The sequence below is a fragment of the Mauremys mutica genome, chromosome 10, assembly GCF_020497125.1.
Source record: "Mauremys mutica isolate MM-2020 ecotype Southern chromosome 10, ASM2049712v1, whole genome shotgun sequence".
Classification (NCBI taxonomy): Eukaryota; Metazoa; Chordata; order Testudines; family Geoemydidae; genus Mauremys; species Mauremys mutica.
In genome coordinates, this window is record NC_059081.1 from 31,122,502 (window position 1) to 31,143,186 (window position 20,685).

General features: G+C 44.3%; 1 protein-coding gene across 1 annotated transcript in view; it reads left to right on the forward strand.

The window, feature by feature from the left end:
• Positions 1-20,685, forward strand: part of TANC1 (tetratricopeptide repeat, ankyrin repeat and coiled-coil containing 1) — a 188,309-nt gene that overhangs the window by 55,824 nt on the left and 111,800 nt on the right. The window contains exon 3 of the mRNA XM_044978309.1: positions 19,046-19,249. Coding sequence (XP_044834244.1) covers positions 19,046-19,249 — 204 coding nt within the window. The remainder of the gene's footprint in view (positions 1-19,045; positions 19,250-20,685) is intronic.

Consider the following 20,685-nt stretch of genomic DNA (forward strand, 5'->3'; position numbering starts at 1 on the left):
ACTTATGATTTGCAGAAGTGCTGAGCACTCACGACTGCAACTGAAGTTTATTGGAACTGTGCTTTATATTTCAAATTGCTATATAATGCTAAGTATTCTGGAAAATGACATCCTAGGTGTGTCAAATTGGGCACTCAAAATTACTGTATACTTGGGACCTTAATTTCTCTGTGCCTCACTTCACTATCAGTAAAATAAGAATATTATCCCTTCATTTCACAGGGGTGTTTTTAAATAAACTAATTAGTGTTTGTGAAGCATTCAGATACTTTAGTGATGAGCGCCATAAGGAAATAAGCCCATAAGGAAATTAATAATTCTGTCAACAGAGCAGAGTTTGAAGTAGCAGGGTGTCCAGTAAATAAGGCATGGGGCCACACATCGAACAAGAATAAAACAAAATATTGAATACTTACACCGCAAGTGAGCACCATCCTACACCGCAAGCGAGCACCATCCATCCTGCACTGTCAATGAGGCAAGGATCCTGTGGGGGAAAAAAAAGTAGTATGTAAGCATGTAATTGGACTGTTATCACAATGCATACGTACAGGGGGACAAAATTAAAGTGGCTTGGACAACCTTAATTCTGGCATTCTTCTTTGAGTGCTTGCCATGTGTATTCCACAGTAGATGTCTGTGCTCGCCATGTGCACTGGTGCCTCAGTAGTACCTGTAGGGAGAGTGCTGCTGTGACCCCTGGAGTGGCGCCGCTATAGCGGCGCCATAAGGGGACCCACACACTCCCCCCACCCTCAGTTCCTTCTTGCCGCCAGTGACGGTGCATCGGAACTACTCGTTTCAGCTTTGCTGCAGCTCATCTCAAATCTCATTGGTTGTTCAGTTGTACCTCTATCAGTTAGTTAGTAAAAGTTCTAGTTTAGTTAGTTATTCTTCAGGCCGGGGCATGCCCCAGGCCCCAGGGTTTAAATTGTGAGAGTCTTGCAGGCGTTCGATGCCCAGGAGTGATCTGCACACCGACTGTCTCCGCTGCCTGGTTGAATCCCACATCAGTGACTGCTGTAAAATCTGCAGGTCCATCAAACCCAGGTCAAAAAAAGAGAGAGACATTAGACTTCGGGCCCTTCTCATGGAGTCGGCACTGGGTACTTTGTCTTCGGTGCATGGCGATCCCCCGGCACCTTCCGTTGGCCGGCACCGCTCTCCGTCGAAAAAGCAGAGGAAGGCTTTGTCATCTCAGAAGCATAGAGAGAAGGTGTGGGGAGAGGCTAGACCCACGTCAGGCAGCCCGTCTCCACCCCCGCTCTAGAGCTCCAACTCAGGTTGAGCGGAGCAGCCTGGTTACGTTGACTCAGACCTCTCTGGCTGAAGTCTGCATGCCTTCAACACAGGTGGCCCTGAAGGCGGCCAAAAATATTATGACCCTGCAGGTGCCCGGGACACCGCTGGCACCCAGACCCTGCTCTAGAGGCAAACCGCCACTGAGGTCTCGTCAGCCGACGCCGACCCGACACAGATCCTGGTCAGGAGACTGCTCTCGGGACCATTCGTCACCCAGTGTCCTGTCAGAGCACAGCCTCCAGCCTCCCCTCTTGTCTGGTAGGGTGCTGCCGGAGCGCAGTTCTAGGCACCGCTCCACGCCGAGTACAGAATATCAGCGGGACGCTCCCGCTCTCGGTGCAGCTACTGGACCCGCTCCCGGCATGGACACCGTCGCCGGTCACACTCCAGCTCTCGCACGTCGAGGCACCGCATCCACCACTCCTGGCGGGGATCGCCAGCTCTGCGTCGTCGCAGATCTAGGCATCGAAGCGTCTCGAGGAGTAGCAGCTTGAGGCAGTACTGTTCCTCGACATTGGAGTCCCGGTTCCGTGGGAGATGCCATTCTCGGTACCACTGCGCGTACCACTTGCACAGCACCGACAGGTCATTGGTAACCCAGACCTCGACCCACATGCAGTGCCCTATGCTCCAGCCAGGCCAACCCAACCAGCTGGTGCCACCGGTGCCGCACCAGAGCCAATGGCAGGGACCCCCATGGCAGAGCCAGTGGTGCCAGTGGACCCCCTGGCCCCCCATGCACGCCCAGCAAGGCCCTCGGTTGATAGCAGGAGCATCGGAGGCTCCGTCAGTTGCACTATCCAGACCTCTGAGGGATAGATCGGCGGGTCACAGCTCCTCGGCAACGCACGAGGAATCAGATCAAGGGGTGGACCCTGTAGCATCGGCCGATGTGCAGAGCCCGGTACTGGCTTCCTTCCCTGCACCAGATGATAAGATCGCAGCTCCACCCCCCTCCGTACTGCAGGAGGACTTCAGGGCCCATCAGGAGCTGCTAAAGCGAGTAGCATCCACTCTCCATCTCCAAGCTGAGGAGATGGAAGGACCTTCGGACTCGCTGTTTAACATTCTCTCATCCTCGGCACCAGGCAGAGTGGCCCTCCCGCTCCATGAAGGGGTGGCCAACATCTCCAGTGCCCTCTGGCAAACACCGGCCTTCGTGGCCCCAATATCAAAAAAGGCGGAGCACAAATACTTTGTGCCCACGAAGGGGCATGAGTACCTCTATAATCACCTGGCCCCCAACTACCTACTGGTGGAATATGTGAACCACAGGGAAAGACAAGGCCAACCAGGACCCGCACCCAAGAATAAAGACTCCAAAAGACTGGACTTGTTTGGCAGAAAACTTCATTCGTCCGCCAGCTCCAGGTAGCCAACCACCAGGCCCTTCTCAGTCGATATGAGTTTAACTTGTGGGGGTCTCTGCCAAAATTCGAGCCCTCCCTTCCAGAGCGCGAAAGGAAGGAATTCAATCACTGGTGAAGGAGGGCGCCGCTGCCGCAAAGGCTGCTTTGCAGGTGGCGGCGGATGCAGCTGATATGGCTGCTCGATCCATGGCCTTGGCGGTGTCCATGTGTAGGGCATGGTGGCTACTGCTGTCTGGGATCTCCACGGAGGCGTAGTCTGTGATACAGGATCTTCCCTTTGATGGCAAGGACCTGTTCGCGGAACAAACAGACGTGAGACTCCACGGCATGAAGGACTCACGTACCACCCTTCAAACCCTCGGGGTCTACGTCCTGCCCAAGGAAAAGCCTAAAGCGCAAGCCTCCGTCCCTGCGCCCTAGCCGAGATGCGAGCCCGCCTACAAGAGGTCCAAAACTCAGAAGAGGCGACCTCAGAGGCAGTCTCGCTCTGCCCTGCAGCCTGGACTCTCCAGGGGCAAGCAACAGGGCAAGAGACAGTTTTGCCTGGTTGCGGGAGGGTACCCCGGTGACCCCCGAAAGGACCCTCCCACCAATAAAGTTAGTTTTCAGCATTCCTTGTGGAGTGGTCCCGAATAACATTGGACCAGTGGGTCCTCAGCACCGTTTCCCAGGGTTTATATGCTACAATTTGCCTCACACCTGCCCTCTGTCCCCCCTCCCTTGGACAGCAGAGGGGACTCATTGCATTTACCCCTGCTACATCAGGAAGTGGGTTGGCTCCTCAGCCTGGGAGCTGTGGAGAAGGTTCCGTGGGAATTCTGGGGGAAAGTAGTTTACTCCCATTACTTCCTGATCCCCAAGGCGAAAGGGTGGCTCAGACCCATCCTGGATGTGCGAGGCCTCAATTGGTTCATGGCAAAATGCCGGTTCCGCATGGTCTCTCTGGCATGTATCATACCCTCTCTGGACCCTGGCGATTGGTATGCGGTCCTGGACCTTCAGGATGCATACGTCCATATCCACATATTCGAGGGGCACAGACACTTCCTCCGCTTTGTAGTAGGACAGGACCACTACCAATTTACGGTCCTCCCCTTTGGCCTGTCCACCGAACCCAGGGTGTTCACGAAGTGTATGGCGGTAGTGGTGGCCTATCTCAGACACCGAGGGATACAGATATTCCTCTACCTAGACGACTGGCTGCTCAAGGGCAGCTCATGGTCCCAGGTACGCAACCATGTGGACCTGCTCTTGGCCACATGTGCCAAACTAGGCCTCCTAGTAAACGAGGCCAAGTCAACACTAGTCCTGGTGCAGCGCATAGAATTTGTAGGTGCTCTCCTGGATGCCTCCAAGGGGACAGGTTCCGGACCTTAAAGAGGCTTATAACTTCGGTCACGGAGTTCCCCGTTACCACGGCCAGGGCATGCCTACAGCTCCTGGGCCACGTGGCAGCGTGCACGTACGTGGTCCGCCACGCCAGGCTTCGTATGAGGCCCCTCCAGCTCTGGTTGGCCTCAGAGTTCTCCCAGGCCAGGGACAAACTGGACAAAGTCCTCTCGGCACCAGTGCGGGTGATCGCCACTCTACAGTGGTGGTCCTGCCCGACCAATATGCTCCAGGGAATTCCCTTCTGGGACCCGACCCCGTTGCTCGACCTAGTGTCCGACGTGTTGTACTTGGGCTGGGGGGCATACATAGGGACCTCACAGACGCAAGGTTTGTGGTCCACCGGAGAGCTATCCCTTCACATAAATGTCAGGGAACTCAGGGCGATACGTTTAGCTTGCATGACGTTCAGCTCGCAGCTACGCTGCAAGGTGGTCAGAGTACTCACGGACAACACTGCTGCGATGTTTTACATCAACAGGCAAGGCGGGGTGGGGTCCTCGGCCCTCTGCCAGGAAGCCCTCAACCTCTGGGAGTATTGTATAGCCCACGACATGTCCCTGAAGGCTTTCCACCTGCCAGGCACCAACAACATGCAGGCTGATTGCTTGAGCAGGGTTTTCTCCTCCTAACATGAGTGATCACTTCACCTGGAGGTCACTCATCAACTCTTCCGAGAGTGGGGCACTCCCCAAGTAGACCTGTTTGCGACTCGACGGAACCACTGTTGCCACGGGTTCTGCTCCAGGGGGTGGGGTGGGGTGGGGAGGCGGGGGAGAGCCCAGGGCTGGGGCAGCAGGGGGTGTGGGTGGAGGGGGCAGAGCCCAGGGCTGGGGTGGCAGGGGGGTGTATGGGTGGGGGGGCACTGGTGAGGGGGGAGCCCAGAGCTGGAGCAGCATGGGATGTGGGGGGATGGGAGTCCAGGGCTGGGGCGGCAGGGGGGTGCGGGTCGAGGGGGGGGGAGAGTCCAGGGCTGGGGTGGCAGGGGGGTGCGGGTCGGGGGGGGGGAGAGTCCAGGGCTGGGGCGGCAGGGGGTTGTGGGGGGGAGAGTCCAGGACTGGGGTGAGGGCAATCAAATTTTTTTTTGCTTGGGGCAGCAAAAAACTTAGAGCCGGCCCTGTACCTAAGGGTTTTCTTCCTTTGTGGGCTTTTTAAAAAAAGCAAAACAAAATAGGCCCCAGTCCTGCTTCAGGAATCATCTGACCTCTGGTATTCTTTGCTTTCCTTGGGCTTAGCAGCTCTTTAGTCCTTGGTGGCAGGAGTCTGCATTTACCCTCTCCAGATGGTGCAGCTAAGGTATAGGGCAGAGGTCCCCAATCTGTGGAGCGTGCCTCCCTAGGGGGAGCGTAGAGGATTATTTGGGGGGTTCTGGCCAGCCTCCCTGGAGGGCAGAGAAGGAGCACCACCCAGCTCCGCTCCTAGCCCTGGCCGTTGGTTCTAGCTGCTGGCTCTGGCCACCGGCCCCATCCCTGGGGCTCTGCTCCTGGCGTGGCCCTGCATCCCCAGCGCTCTGGTCCCGGCCCCAGCCTTGGCCCTCTTACCCTGTCCATTCTCCCCCTGGAGCTGTGGCTGGAGGGGCATGACAAGGGAGGTGTGGGGTAAAAAGTTTGGGGACCACTGGTGTAGGGGAACCTGGTGCCTGTCTCTAACCTAGGCTTCAGTCCCAGACTCTACACACTGGAGTGCCATCCATTCTGACTGAAAGGTTCCAATCCGCTCATCTTGAGGACTACTTCCTTCTTTGTCTCCATGGTCCTTTCCATCATCCCTCCTGGGCTGAATGCTTCCCCACTTCTCTCCTCAGGCCTCTTTAGGCTAAATTCCACTTCCCTGTCTCCATTTCCATGCTTCCTCCTTAACCACTGTAGAGAGCCTCTAACACAGTTGGCATGAATCAAGAGCTTTTTTTTTATATAGCTTCAGTAGGCGGTCACATGACCCTTCTGCCACATGCTCTGGCGGTGACTGTAACTGTCTAAACTCAGTCCTTAAATGGGGCTACCTCTCTAGAAGAGACATGCTGGCTATGCCCATGCTTACACGACCAGCACACTGTTACATACTTAATGTTCAGAGATTTAAGCAAAAATAAACATTTAATTATGGAAACTGATATTTTTATAGAGTTTTAGATATTAAGTTTATTTAAAAGTTATTTAAAAATATTACAGCTATCCATTGGTGTTTCCTTTTGGTCTCCTATACTGCCTACTCTTCGTTAGTATATGTTTGTTTTGTTTTGTTTTCCCTTAAACATGCTACACTATTGTTCCATGTAAGGATTAGGCTATATTTAGGAAAACTCAGTTTTTGAATATAATTATCCAAATAAATAATAGCACTGGATGCAAAGTATAGTTATATTGAACTGAAGCTTGACCAGTTGGTCAGAAGAAGGGTGACTTCTTTTAAAAACTTCACATACAGACCAGTCAGTTATTTCAGTTAGTTTTTTAGTAACATGAGCAGTGATGTTCTGTTGACCCCCATATCAGGCCTGAAGGAACAAGAATAATGGAAGTATTGTGCTTAGTGTGCACTGTCCTTCCTGCAGAAAATCTCATCAAAGTTTCACATCAAATGTAGCACAAAGCATGCATGAAAACTGCATTGATTTTAGTGAAAATTGGTGTAATTTGTGGGTTTTTTGTTTTTTGCATTTAATTTTTCTTTGTCATTTTATATTGTGTCCAAATCAACCAAGATATGCCACAGAGAGGTTATTACAGTGTGTTTTCTAATAAATTTCACAAAGGTATAAATCTGAGGAAAACAAGAATCAGACTGAAGTTTTTGGCTGTTTGTGAATGAACATCATAACGTTTATTGGACACGCAGTAAATCTAGTGATTTGAATCTTTTATTTTTTTACAAGTGTTCTGTATCTGTTAAATCTATCAAAGGTTCTTCTTGGTTTAAGTTTTTACCTTCTTAGTTTTCAGTTTCGCTTACCTTGTTATTTATCATCCTAGTCTCTTTATATGAACATCTTTGACCTAAATGTATAATATAATATAGAATAAGTATTTGAGTGTGCAGAATCTAATGATTAACGTTTTTACTTTTAGTAGTAAGTTCTGTTGTGCTTGAAATATTCAGACACCTTTTTGATATATTCTGAAGGATAAATCAGGTAAAAAAAATCAGATTGTCAAAAAACAATCATACTTGTGTTGAGCAAATGTTATGTGAGGTTGGAAAGTAGATTTTAATTAAAAAAAACTTGGACATTGCTCTCATTTTAATACCTTTTTTTGAAAAAAAATTCAGTGACTGTTGTGCTTTTTGGGCATTTGCTCTGGAGACTTTAGTTTTGATTGCTAAAATAATGTCCAGTCATATTGTTTTGCTTCTCCTCCTCCATTTAGGATTATTTTAGTCTAGGCCACAATTAAAAGCGTGGCCTACAGTACAGGCACAGCACTTGAATACCAAATACAAATGCACCTAAATTTGCTGATGTGATAATTTTGTTTAATCGTTGTAGCTAAATTGCCACTTTCATTTATAATAAAGCAAAACGGAGTTGTTTTGGCAAGCAAAAAATTATTTATTAGGCCACCTACTTAGTCCTTTAAAAAGAAAAGTTGCACCTTTTTTAGAAGACTTCTCTGTAACAGTAAGGATTTGTGTCTCAGCTGAAGCTGTTTATTTAGAATGTGTATTTGACCCTCACCTTCCCTACGTGATCTCTTATTAAACATCAGTGTTTGATTAACACTTGTAACTAAGCCAACAGTAAGTAGGGCTTCAGATACCCTTTCATCAAATTCAGGGTTTGCAAAATCATTAAATAAAATATGTTTGCATTTTAAAACTAAATACGCAAATCCAGTTTGCTTTTGGTATGTAAGCCCTGTATGATAGGCTTTGAATTTTAAGTCAAAAGGGTCTTTCTTGTGCATGCAGTTTTGATACCATTAGTGGAATGTTGAACTTGTGCTGGAATCCTTTCAAGTTTTAGTGTGACTTTTGGTCAGTCTTCTAAAAATGTCTCACAACAGAAGATGCTTTGTTTCATGCTAAAATATGGAGCTGTTTTTGATTATTCTGCAATGCTTTGCCCATTTTCTGTGGCTATTGGCTATTATTTAAGAGTTTAGTACAGTGACTTTTTTGCTGAGCAAGTCGGTATTTTGTGTGGTGAAGCAATTCTTTTTTCCAGAAACTAACTCCAAAGAGATCTTCTAAGTATCAAAACTAGCTTTGATATTTGGGTATTCACAAGCAATAATTATTTCAAATGCCCTAATTTCTATTTCTCACTTTAATTTCTTTTAAAAATAGTTGTCTTTTTTTTAAAGGAAACAATTTTTGCTAATGCAAAAACCTCAGTTACTGTTAGTGGTTCAGATTTGGGGCTGTTGGAGAATTAATCAGTGGGCGGGAAGTAGATATTGAGGATGAACAAATGGGTTCAGATAAAAACAGACTGGTACAGATTTTCATCCAGCCATTGAACTTCTTGTTTTAAAGTTTGCCCTGGGCTGGTTCTGATTTAATACACTTTTACTGCAGTCCAGGTGCCTAACTCCTGATGAGTCTCTTCTCCTCACAGGCTAGGTCCTTCCTTTGTCTTGTCCTTCCATACTTGGTGTGACAGGAAAACACATAGTTGAATGATTTCCCCACCTCACCCCTCAGAGGTGTCTCTTAAGTAACAGAAGTTATTTTTCTTTTCCCAGGGCCAGGGCCTCATGCCTTGGGCAATGAGTTAGGGGTAACTTCTCCAATTCCCCAGTGTTGATGATAATGTTGGTGGGAGTGGGTCTCTGGTTCCCAAGGGTGGGGACCTGATGCTCTGGTGCCTCAAAATCTTTAGGTAGTGCTCTGGAAGCAAATTCTCCTCCCCATTCCCTAACCGTGGGTTTGGGGTAAGTCTCTTGGTCCTGGGGACAAAGGCCTGATAGCCTGTCCTCTCCTGTCCCAGGCAACATTCTTACCTGCTTTGAGTTGCCTGGTTTTAATTTAAAAAAGATGAAATCTCTGTAAGAGACAACTGAAGCTTTGTTATCAGCATATAGTGATTAAAAAAATAGGTGTGTAGAAAACAGATGGACCATGCCGCCCTACCCCATATACCAGGGGTTCCTAAACTGGGGGTCGGGACCCCTCAGGGGATCACAAGGTTATTATACGGGGGGTTGCGAGCTGTCAGCCTCCACCCCAAACCCCGCTTTGCCTCGAGCATTTATAATGGTGTTAAATATGTAAAAAAATATTTTTAATTTATATGGGGGATCACTCTCAGAGGCTTGCTATGTGAAAGGTGTCACCAATACAAAAGTTTGAGAACCATTGCCGTATATTGTCACCTGTTCATTCCCATGAAGAAAAATATCAGGATGGGGGTGAAATGTGAAGCAAATTGGGTTTAAAAAAATCATATTTGAACCTTCAGTAATCTTTCTGGCACCTGGAATTTAGAGATTGTGATGGCACACTCTGGGGTTTGAAATAGCATCTGACAGTGGCATGTTATGAGGGAAACCAAATCTTTTTTCTTCAGCACTCAGAGTTCCCCACTAATCTGTGGAATCTCTTTTCTCCTCTGTGTGCACCCATTAGTGGGAGTTTATATATATGTATATATTCTTATGTATATATCATGAAGAATCTCATTCAGCTGCATGAGACTGTTTTTAGCAAAGTAGAAAGTACTTCAGAATGTTGGATAATCCTGTCTGCTTAGGTAGTATTGATCAATGGTATCGTATGGGCACACAACCTGTTAATTTGTAGGTTTCTGGGAAGTCTCTTCACTGCTCACTTAGAACTTTTACAGAGATGTCATTGAACTGTTGGTGGCAAGAGAATAGGAACCATATGCAAAGAAGGCTAAATGAACTGTTACTGGTTTTTATGATGTTCACAATCATGCTCTCTCCCGCTCTCCCAAATATAATTTTTGTCCTGTCTTAACCAAAACCATATATTAGTGCTTCCTTCCAGCCAGCAAAGTAATTACTGTAATGATAATCTGGGAGAGAGAGAGGTGGGGTTTCAGACTATAGTATCTCCTCTGTGGCTTATACTGTAAAATAACTTGAGAAAATATATCTTAAAAAATAGACTACAGTGATTATCTGTGGATACCAAAACTCCAGCAAAAATTGCAGCCAGAGTTCCCTTGCTTCCTAAAGGCTGGGGAAAAGGTATAGGTCTTGCATGTGCTGTGAAGGCTAATAAAATTTATGCTCAGTCAGTAAAGCCACAATTGTGAGGTCTAAAGGTCTGGAATCATGACAGAGTTCCAGGTTATTTAGGATATTATAAGTCAACATCTTAAAATCAACCCAGAAGGCAATAAACAACCATTGTGGATGATAGAACATTGGTTTAATGTGCTTGTGAAAAGAAATGCCACTTACCATGAAAAAGATACAGTATCAGAGAAAAAGCAGACCTTGCCACCTTGCTTGTTCCAATGCTCTTCAATACTCCTGAGGGCATTATTAAAATATTAAAAATTCTGCACACAATATTTTAAAATTCAGCAAATTTTATTTGTCAGATAAACGTGGAGGCTCCAGCATGGCATTGGGGAGCACAGGCCACTGGCTGCACAAAGCTGGAGATCACTGTCCAGCTCCCGCCCCCCTCTCCCTCCCGGGACACATACTCAGCAGTGAGGCTGCACTCAACCCTGACACAGCACAAGGACTGGGCCGGCCCCAGAAACACCCCAGATCCCTGCCACACTGTGCTGGGTGCACCAGGTGTGGGCAGGCAGGCTCAGCAAGGCAGGATCCAAGGGTGGGGGAATCCAGGTGTTGGTTGAGAGGATTCTGTGTGGGGGCAATCTGAGTGTAGGTGGCTCAGTGGAGGATTCTTGTGTGTGTGTGGGGAATCTGGATACACAGGAGTTTGTTGGGGGGTTCTGGGTGCAATGGTAATAGGACTCTGCAGGGGTGTCTGTGTGTGGAGGGTCCAGATGCTGGGGGAGGGAGACTCAGTGGGGTCGGGATTCAGGTGCAGCTGGTTGGGGCTTGGTGAGATGGGGATCCGGGTGCGGGTGGCTCGTTAGGGTGGTGCAGGGGGAGTGGGACTCGGTGGGAGGGCCTGCGTATGAGGGGGTCTGGATGCTCGAGGGTTGGGCGGATGGGGGAGTAGCTCACTCTACAGGGATTCCTCCCCCTGCGACTGAGGAGCAGTGGGTGCAGGAAGTGGTGGTAGTGGGGAGTTTTGCAGAGCTTTCTGCAGCCAGGGGAGAAATCTGCGAGTGGGTCTGACCTGGTCCTGGATACCATGCAGGGGAAGAGGAAGTCCCGTCCTCCCCAGCCCAGCCTAGCCAGGACTAGCAGCTGAACACAGCACAGAGTAGGAGCCACCAGCTAGGTCTTCCCCAGTCCCATCCCCTACCCCACAGTGATTTACCTCTGTGCTGGGTGCCCTGGGCACCCAAAACATACTGCTCGGGAAGGTCGCATGACTAGTCTGTGGCTTCCCTTTGCTTCCTCACAGAGAAGTCATTTTTCTGTGGGGGACATAAATTCTGCACATGCGCAGTAGTTCAGGTTTCCCCCAGGAGTAAATAATGGACTTGACATCATCTATAGCATGAACTCTCAAATAAAGAAAATGATAGGTTCCTGCTGCAAAGATCTTATAACATAAGGCAAAAACTATGGGATAAACCATTTTCTACCATGAGTTGTCCCATTGCCCTGTGCCTTGTATTAGTGTTTGCAGGATTAGCTCCTAAACTACCTTTAACATAAGGGATTGGAAATAAAGGAAGGGGGATATGGGAAGTTGAGGGTTTCAACTGTGAATAACAGAAGAGATCGAAGTGTGATTTTTTTTTTCCCCTAGCTTACTTGGAGCATTTAGCATGTTAGTGCAGGTATGTTCATAATCTGGTTTTTAAATGTACCTGTCATATTTAAGATAAAAAGATTGTCCTTTATTGAACATCATCTTAGATCAAAAGAGTTTTACAGGAAAGATCTATAATTGGCTTGGTAGAATGCACGCTACAAGGAGGACTGTTAACTGCAGTTTTGAAGGTTTGCATAGTTTCTCCCCCCAATCCCTTGGGATATTTTTTTGTGGGTGCACTGTGGTTTTTTTATTTTATTTTATTTTTTTCAAACATTTGCTTTGTCTCCTAACAAGAGACTATGGCACTGTACGTTAGAAAGGTGATATATATAAATAAAGGGGGGGGCACAGAATTTCTGCTGTTATGGCCTATTTTTACATCCTTTCCATATGGCAAGAAGATTGTTTTTGTTTTTTTCTTATGTGGCCTGTGAGCCTGTCTCAATTCAGCAGATGTGGCAGCAGATGTGGCTGATTTTCATTAACTTAATCTTTGGTGTTTGAAACTAGGATCCTCTTCTTGAATGTTATAATAATTAGAATTCAAAAGTCTCTTCCACACTATACAGCTTGTATATAGAATGGGGAAAATAAAATGGTTTTATTATGCTTAATCTTGAAATATATACCAAAAAAGCCTGTAAAGTTTTCATTCCTGTTATCCTTTGTTTTCAATAGGATTAGATAAAGCATTTAGTTTTAAGTCTGTTAAAATTCAAGTTCTTCATTAAGTATAATAGAAGTCTTACATAATCATTACATTGTAGTCAGTTATCCTCATCTTTTTTTATTTTTTAATTGTTTTGGTCTCTTAAAATTGTTAATCTTATTAAACCTTTTAGTTGCATCCCAATATGTCAATAGGATTTGAGTTTAATTTTCAAGCCATCTGACCCCACCCATTTTTTTTTAAAATTTTTGGCAGTTTCCATGGTTACTTTGGCCACTGAATAGGACCTCCTAGTTCCTTGTGATTCATGCCCATGGAACTATGTTGGCCAGAGACACATTGGCAGTGGAAATGTGTACAAATAAAAGGTTTATAAAATAGAGAATGTGATTTCACAGAACTACTTGTCTTTGTTTAGTTTGACATTATTAGAAAACTTGTAGGCTGTCACCTTCCTGTTATTCCAGGGCTGATGTGTAGACACTGGGCTGGAGAAGTAAAATATAAAAATATCTAATACTGTGAAAACATGAAGCTAAAATTATTTTAATTATTTTTAAAATGGTGGGTGAGTAATTGTAGCTTTTAATATGTATCAGTTTATGGCAACTGGTTACATCCTGGGATACATGTGCAAACTGGTGTTTTGGCAGTGATTATTTATGCATTTCTAAAGTGCTCATCTTTCTAACATGTAGGTGCTTTCTAGAAAGCAGGAAAGTATTATCTCTCTCCCCCTATGTAGTCATTAATTTTGGATCTGTACTATCACCAGTCTATACATCCATCTCTGAAGACTGCTAGTGGAGTTGGGAGAAACTAAACCAGGGGTCTCAAACTCCCGGCCCATGGGCCATCTGCAGCCCAGGAACCTCCCCAATGTGGCCAGAAGGGCTCCAGCAATTTTGGGGCTGGGTCTCTCCCTTGGCCCTGCTGCCAGCCCCGGGTGATCCCCCACACTTGTGCGTTGCCCGGGGCTCCGCCCACCACCGGCAGCGCAGTGGAGCTGAGTGGCTTCCTGCGCGCTCGCTTCAGTGGCTGCCAGCCCCTCCCTGTGGCCCCGGGGCAGGGCTGTGCCTCCGCATGCTGCCCCTGCCCCAAGTGCCCCTGCGGCCAATGGGAAGCTGCGAGGGCAGTGCCTGTGTGCAGCAGTGCATGGAGGCCCCCTGGCCCTCCCTGCCTTGGAGCCCCAGGTAAGCGCCTCACCCCTTGACCCCCTCCCAGAGCCTGCACCACCCCTCACACACCCCAGGCCCCAAACTCCCTCAGAGACCCTGCACCCCCTCCCCACATACCCCCTCCTGCCTTCAAACTCCCTCCCGGAGCTTGCACCCCCTTCCCATACACTACCTCCCAGAGCCTGCACCCCCTCCTGCCCCCAAACTCCCTCAGAGACCCTGCACCCCCTCCCCACATACCCCCTCCTGCCTCCAAACTCCCTCCCGAAGCCTGCACCCCCTTCCCACACCCCCTCCTGCCCAGAGCCTGCACCCCCTCCCCCTTCCCACACCTCCTCCCGCCCCCAGACTTCCTCACAGAGCCTGCACTCCCTCCCTTTCCCCACATATCCCCTCCCGCCCCCAAACTCCCTCCCAGAGCCTGCACTCCCTCCCTTTCCCCACATACCGCCTCCAAACTCCCTCCCAGAGCCTGCACCCCAATTCCCTACCCCAGACCTCCTCCCCGACCCATACTCCCTCCCAGAGCCTTAGGCAGGTGAGGAGCGGAGTTTGGGGGGGGGGCAGAGTTTGGGGCGGCATGAGTAAGATTATTGGCACACTGGGAGGATTTGAGGACTGGCACTTGCCCTAACGTAAATTGAGTTTGAGACCCCTGAACTAAATAATTTACTGCTTCAGAATAGTGTATTTATTTTTCTTTGGCATTAACACTGTGCATCATTTCAGATCTGACAGTAGTGCCAATTTATAACAAATATATAAATATCATCAGTGAAACATGCGACATTCACTGAGAATATTGCCTTTATTTGAAACACTGAAAATGTTAATTTATTTTCTGCGGGCAAATTGCATTCTGAATTACTTTGGTATTTGTTGTACTGCAATTTGGAATACCTAATTTGGTTTGCTTGTCTGTATTTCAAATACTACTCGGGTTGGTGTTAAAGACCACTAAACTAAATAGTGCTGTCTCTTTCCTACCTCGCCCCGGGCAGGGCGTATTCCTGAACAATCTGCCCAGCACATTTTTGTTGTCCCTTCTTTTGCAAGTGTCTAGCCGTTATAGTTATTGCATACAAACTGGCAAATTGAAGTGGCATTGATGCCAGGGCACCGTGACTCTTGTTGTTCCACAAGGAAACCTCTTTAAGATGGTATGTAGATTGGCATGGGGCAATTGTTTAAGAACGATCAAACAGCTAGAATGCATTGTATATGACAGGGGTTGGCAACCTTTCAGAAGTGGTGTGACGAATCTTCATTTATTCACTTTGATTTAAGGTTTCGCCAGTCATGCATTTTAATGTTTTTAGAAGGTCTTTTTCTATAAGTCTATAATATATAACTAAACTATTGTATGTAAAGTAAATAAGGTTTTTTAAATGTTTAAGGAGCTTCATTTAAAATTAAATTAAAATGCAGAGCCCCCTGGACGGGTGGCCAGGACCCAGGCAGTGTGAGTGCCACTGAAAATCAGCTCGCGTGCCGCCTTCGGCACACGTGCCATAGGTTGCCTACCCCTGGTATATGACATTTGGTAGAAATGAATAAAATGCCTCAGAACTGATTCTTATAGCTGTTTTAACTTTTCACTGTCGTCAAAATTGATTAATGAGGTGCTAGCAGATAGCAGCCAATCTGGAAGCAGGATTTTCACACCCAGTTCTTTGTCTTTCTCCCCTTTGGTGTCAACTATGCCAATTATTTGAAAATACTATATGAAAGTTGTACCTTTCCTGAAACTAACCATTCCACAGGTCCAGTCCCTGCTTGTACTGTTTGCAGGGCTTTACACGGGGTACAAGGCATTCAGAAATGTCATTTCCCCAGTGGATTAAAGGCCCTTATAAGCCTCCGTCACCTCAGAGGAACTTTGGGTGTGCTCTAGCCAAGCCATGTCTATGCCCTGGGGCAGAGTTCAGGAGGCCTCAGTTGATGAGATCTGTTGGGCTGCCTTTGCTAGGTTCATACCTTTTTGAGAAACTACTAGCTTGAATTGCTTGCATTAGGTAATGCAGCCTTTCATCAGTGGGTTTTTGGAAGGGTCCTTCAGGAGCAGCCAGAGGGCTGATTCTTTCCTGGGGTATTTTGCTCCCCTCTGACTCTGCTCCTTCCCCATTGTTCCTAATGGTCTCCCCTTTTAGCTTAGCCTGTCCTAGTTTCTCAAGGGCTGTTTTCCCTCCTGGGTACTAAAACTTGCTAGTCAAACCCATTTATCCATAGTGGTGGCAGTGACATAGAGTGAGGTAAGATAAATTAGTTTTGTTTTCCTATTTCCCCCCCTAAAATGTAACTCTTGTTTCATTATGGCAACAATGCACTCAGTGTTTTAGTGAGCAAGGATCTGTGAATGAACATAAGTGAGAGCTTGCTGTCAAGTTGGGAGAGCTTGAGTACGGGTAGAAGGGTTTCTGTGTTTTAATTTTGTGTTGCTCTTGAAATCCAAGTAATGGAAATCTGGTCTGTTGCTGCTATCCCAACAGACATGGTCATAGGTGTAATCAAAGTAAATAGCAGCAGCATGCTATAATAAAAATTGCTGAGACAGAATGGTTTTATGTACAAATGTTACATTTTTTGTAAAGTTACTGTTGTAGCCAAATTTATTTATCACATAATTTGATTGAAGATAGTCCTAGTGATCAAATGTTTTCCTGTTTTTTTGTTTTGTTATTTTCTGCAAGAGGAAAAACTTTTTGTTCCTTTTTCTGTATGTGTTGTCTTTTTTTGCACTCTGTCACCCCATCACAGCTGCAATGCTTGCACAATTTCCAAATTGCAGCCTCTGTAACATGTCTAGTGAAAACCTTAGCAACAATGTCAATATTTTCAAATTGCAGTTAGCTATATTTGCATTTTGCTTGCTTGCTCGCTCACTTTTTTCCTTTATCCAAAGACATAAATGGAATGTGAGCTCCTGCTTCTCTATGTATCCTACATCCACCTAGTCCAAGAAACCACTAATTTTATATTCACTGGTTTTGTCTTTAAGGTTATAAATGAGCCTGTCACATCTAATCTAAATCTGTATTTAGAGTACCAGTCACCAAGGTTGATGTGCAATAGGTGCAGAGTTGATACTAAAAGTGTGGGTTGGATTTTCAAAAGTGCTTAAGGGAGTTAGCTACCTAGCTTCCATTGAAAGTCAGTGGAAATTAATTGCATAGTTCCTTTAGGGGCTTTTGAAAATCTCACCCTGTGAAGTTATAAATCTGTAAATTAAAATCACTAGTGTTTTGTTTCATTATTTCTTTGGAAATATCTTTTTTACACACAGTGTGTTGCAACTTGCTACACACTGAAGTGTCTCTTCTAGTTCACAGGGGGTTTTGAGCCAGTAGCGAAGCTTCAACAATAGTCATGAAAGGCACTTTAGATAAATATAATTGTATATTTTCCTTGGTTTTTACAATTTCTATTCTTCGTTGTGATTGAACTAAAACTCAATCCCTAAAAAGTGTACTAGCAGTTTTAGCTTTGTTGGGATAGAAAATTAAGAGAGGTGCTGAAGATAAACTCAGCATTAGGAAGATGGTATGTTAGCCTGCTATTGTGTTTTTAATTGTGTTTTAGGACTTACAACTCAGTGAGAGAACTTTGAAATCCAGAGTGAAGTTCTGGCAGTTCACTTATCCTACAAAGAGAAAGCATATCTCACTGTGTAATTCCTAGAGGTAAAGTTTGAGAACAGGGTAAGATCTGTATGAACCAGACTTCTTGAGATGCACTCATTTTTAGAAATAGGAAACCACTGTGGATTTAGAACTTTTTGCCTGTTAAATGATTGTGCCGAAGAGCAGTTATCTCTAATGTCCATGTGTACTGTTTCAAAGCTTGCTAGTTGAATTGACAAAAATATCCCATTTTTTCCCCTCCAAATCTAAGAAGATTACATACTCTCTGCAGTTTTGTAATTAAAAATGGTAAGAGGTTTTCTTATGGTACAGTATGGAAATACAACAAGATGCTCTAAAGATAGTATTAATAGACTGTATCTGATGGAAAGTGCTGAGGAACAGCTGTTTAAAAGGTTATAGGTCTTGATGGCTACAAAATGAACAGGAAGCTTGACAAAACAAGGTCGGAATCTAATTGAAATATTACCTTATTGTAAGTAAATAAACTTGATATGAGGAATTGGTAATTCAAAAGAAGCATCTGTTTTCTCCATAACGCTAATTTATCAGGTTCTTTTATGGCAACCATCCTTGTGGTAGCAATGTGCCTTGACTATGGTAGCTGAGCATATAGGCCAAACTTTACTCTGGACTTTTATTTCTCCCTCATTTGTCAGGATATATATACCGTAATATTTTTGCTTTACTTTTTATTTTTGCGAGACTGGTTCACTTTTAACTATATTTTTGAGTTTAAAATTATCAATTTTTTATTTACAATTTCAATAATTCATAATGTCTTCATTAGGAAATAAAATATCAGATGCATTTTGGTATAAAGCTTTGTTTTTGAGTTCTATTGATTTCTATTTGAGACACTGAGGCCTGCATTACTAATATGGCCATACACATCTGGCTTGTCTGCCTTGCCTTCTGTTTTCCTTGCTTCATTGTTGTGAGCAGTCAGGCTTTTGAAATGTATAGCAATCCGGATTGCTATTGGACTAAAATCATTTTTCTTGATAGGTTTCCCCTCTATTAGAGATGCACACTAATTTGCCATTGTGTTGTGAACCAACATTTTTTTTATTATTTCTTAAATAAAAAAAATCATTTATTTATCAAAGCCCATGTCTTGGATTTCACAGATATAAGCAGAAAAAAAGGCAGATCAAATTTGGATTTGCCAAATTTGAGTGTCCCTTCCTGTAGACCTTCTTTCATAAGGTTATTCATGACATAGGTTGAAAACTCTTTCAGATTTTCACTGTAGTTGTGATTTTACAGACAAGCATGGCTTTCAGGGCATCACAGCAGTTGTAAAATACCTTTTCAGCTGTAGAAATGTTTGTGTATTGTGGTAATGTGGTTTTGCCTCAAAGGGTAAAATCTAAACGATAGTAATCTTATCTAAAAGCTTGTTTTATGAATGATGTTAGAAACAAAATTCTGCTTACTTGCTCTACTTTCTGTGTATTTGCGAGGCTTTTTGTTGATGCCTAGATACTATAGTGATAGGAATATTATAGAGAGGTGGTCTTTTTCCCACCATGGTAAGAGTGGTCTAGTAGACTTTTTTGTTTGTGGATGGTGCATGTTCGTACCAATGTTGTAGGCTATATTTCAGTGTAATTCTCTCACGTTTATTTCAGTGCATTTGGTAAATCACAAACAACATTTTATTTTCAGCAGGTGACTCCTGCCCAGAGAATGCACTGCACATTATTGCGACATCTGGCTACAGTGCAGATTCTCCCATTGGTAATCAGCCTGTACCTGAGGATATGTATAAACTAAACTTGACTAAAGGAGTCTCAATGTCTTTGCCATCATCACCTTTGCTGCCACGCCAGTCTTACTTGATGCAAACAAGATCAAACAAAAAATCCCCAGGTAAAACTTAATTGATAAACTAAAATATATTTGTAACATTTCATATCAAGAGCATTATAAAGTTTTTTCCCCTATTTAAAATGGTGTTGTTAAAGCTACTCTAATGAAACCAGGAGAAATTGATGTGCATTTGTATGGGCCTATGGAAAGACATAAACAACTTGTGTTCAAATGGAATATTTTCTTCCTTTCAAAAGCACAGAATTGTTCTAGCTGGTTAAAGTTTAATACAAAATCTATTTGCCTTGAAATGTCGTCTGAATATGTTTAAAAATTTAATTGTTAGAGTATGAGTTTATACTTCAGATATGTAGAGGTAAAAAAAAATCTATTCTATTTTTGCTTGATTTTTAAGTGTGGTAGTGACTATATAGTGTCATTGTGACATGCATTTAGTGATGGCTGTAGATGCGTGCTTAATTTGAGAATGATCTTCACAGTTTGTAGCTATTATTTATTTTCCTAAATAAATGGATGTAAAATTTTAAGCTGTTGAAATCATGGCAACTAATTTGTTATTACTAAGAATACAAATTTTGAGAAGTAATGCGCATGTATATGTCTCTTACTACATTAGGTATACTCTCTAGTTTCCTTTTTATCTGCATTCTGTGCATTTCAATCATTCCAACACACTAGCATCACTTGAGTTCGGACGGCTTGAGCATCAGATGAAGCTTTCCAAACTGCTGGTATCTAGGGAGATATGGAATGGTTTTGAAGTTCTGTTGTCTTAGTATTTGTATCTGTGAACTTGAGTATCATGAAAAAAAATTGTTAGGTTGTCAGTACAATAGATGCTTCTTGGCAACAAGCCATGATATGTAAAAATGAAAGAGTAACATTTGTTTAAAAGGTTATCAGACAAGTATTCCAAAATACTATTAGGGTTTTTAACAAATATTCTTAGAGGATTTACTTACATTATCTAATATTCTTTACCATCCCAATCCTTCTTGTAACCTCTTTCTTTTTGGCACTTGATGTTTAAAGTACCGTGAAAGCTTTAAAATTCAGGTAAAATTACTGAACCAGCAAATGGCATATTTCAGTTCTGTATGATTTTACAAATGATTGTATATTGACTTAAAGACCTTAGGTAAAACCTTGGCCCCACTGAAGTCCGTGGGAGTTTTGCCATCAACTTCAGTGGGGCCAGAATTTTGCCCCCTACTTTTTAACTGTTGGGAAAAGTTAACTGTATTTTGGAAAGATCCAGTGTTTTTAAGGTATCTCAAAATTGCGTGATCTAATGCAAAGTGACTGCAATTATTATGGTTAGTGTAATAGACTACTTATCAAGGTGGATAAAAATCAGTGATTTAAAAAAAAAAATCGGATTTTTTATTTAAATCGGATTTTTTTATAAAATACTTTTTGAGGGAAAAACCTATCTAAAGATAGTTTTAATTAAGATCCATGATGAGATATCTTTG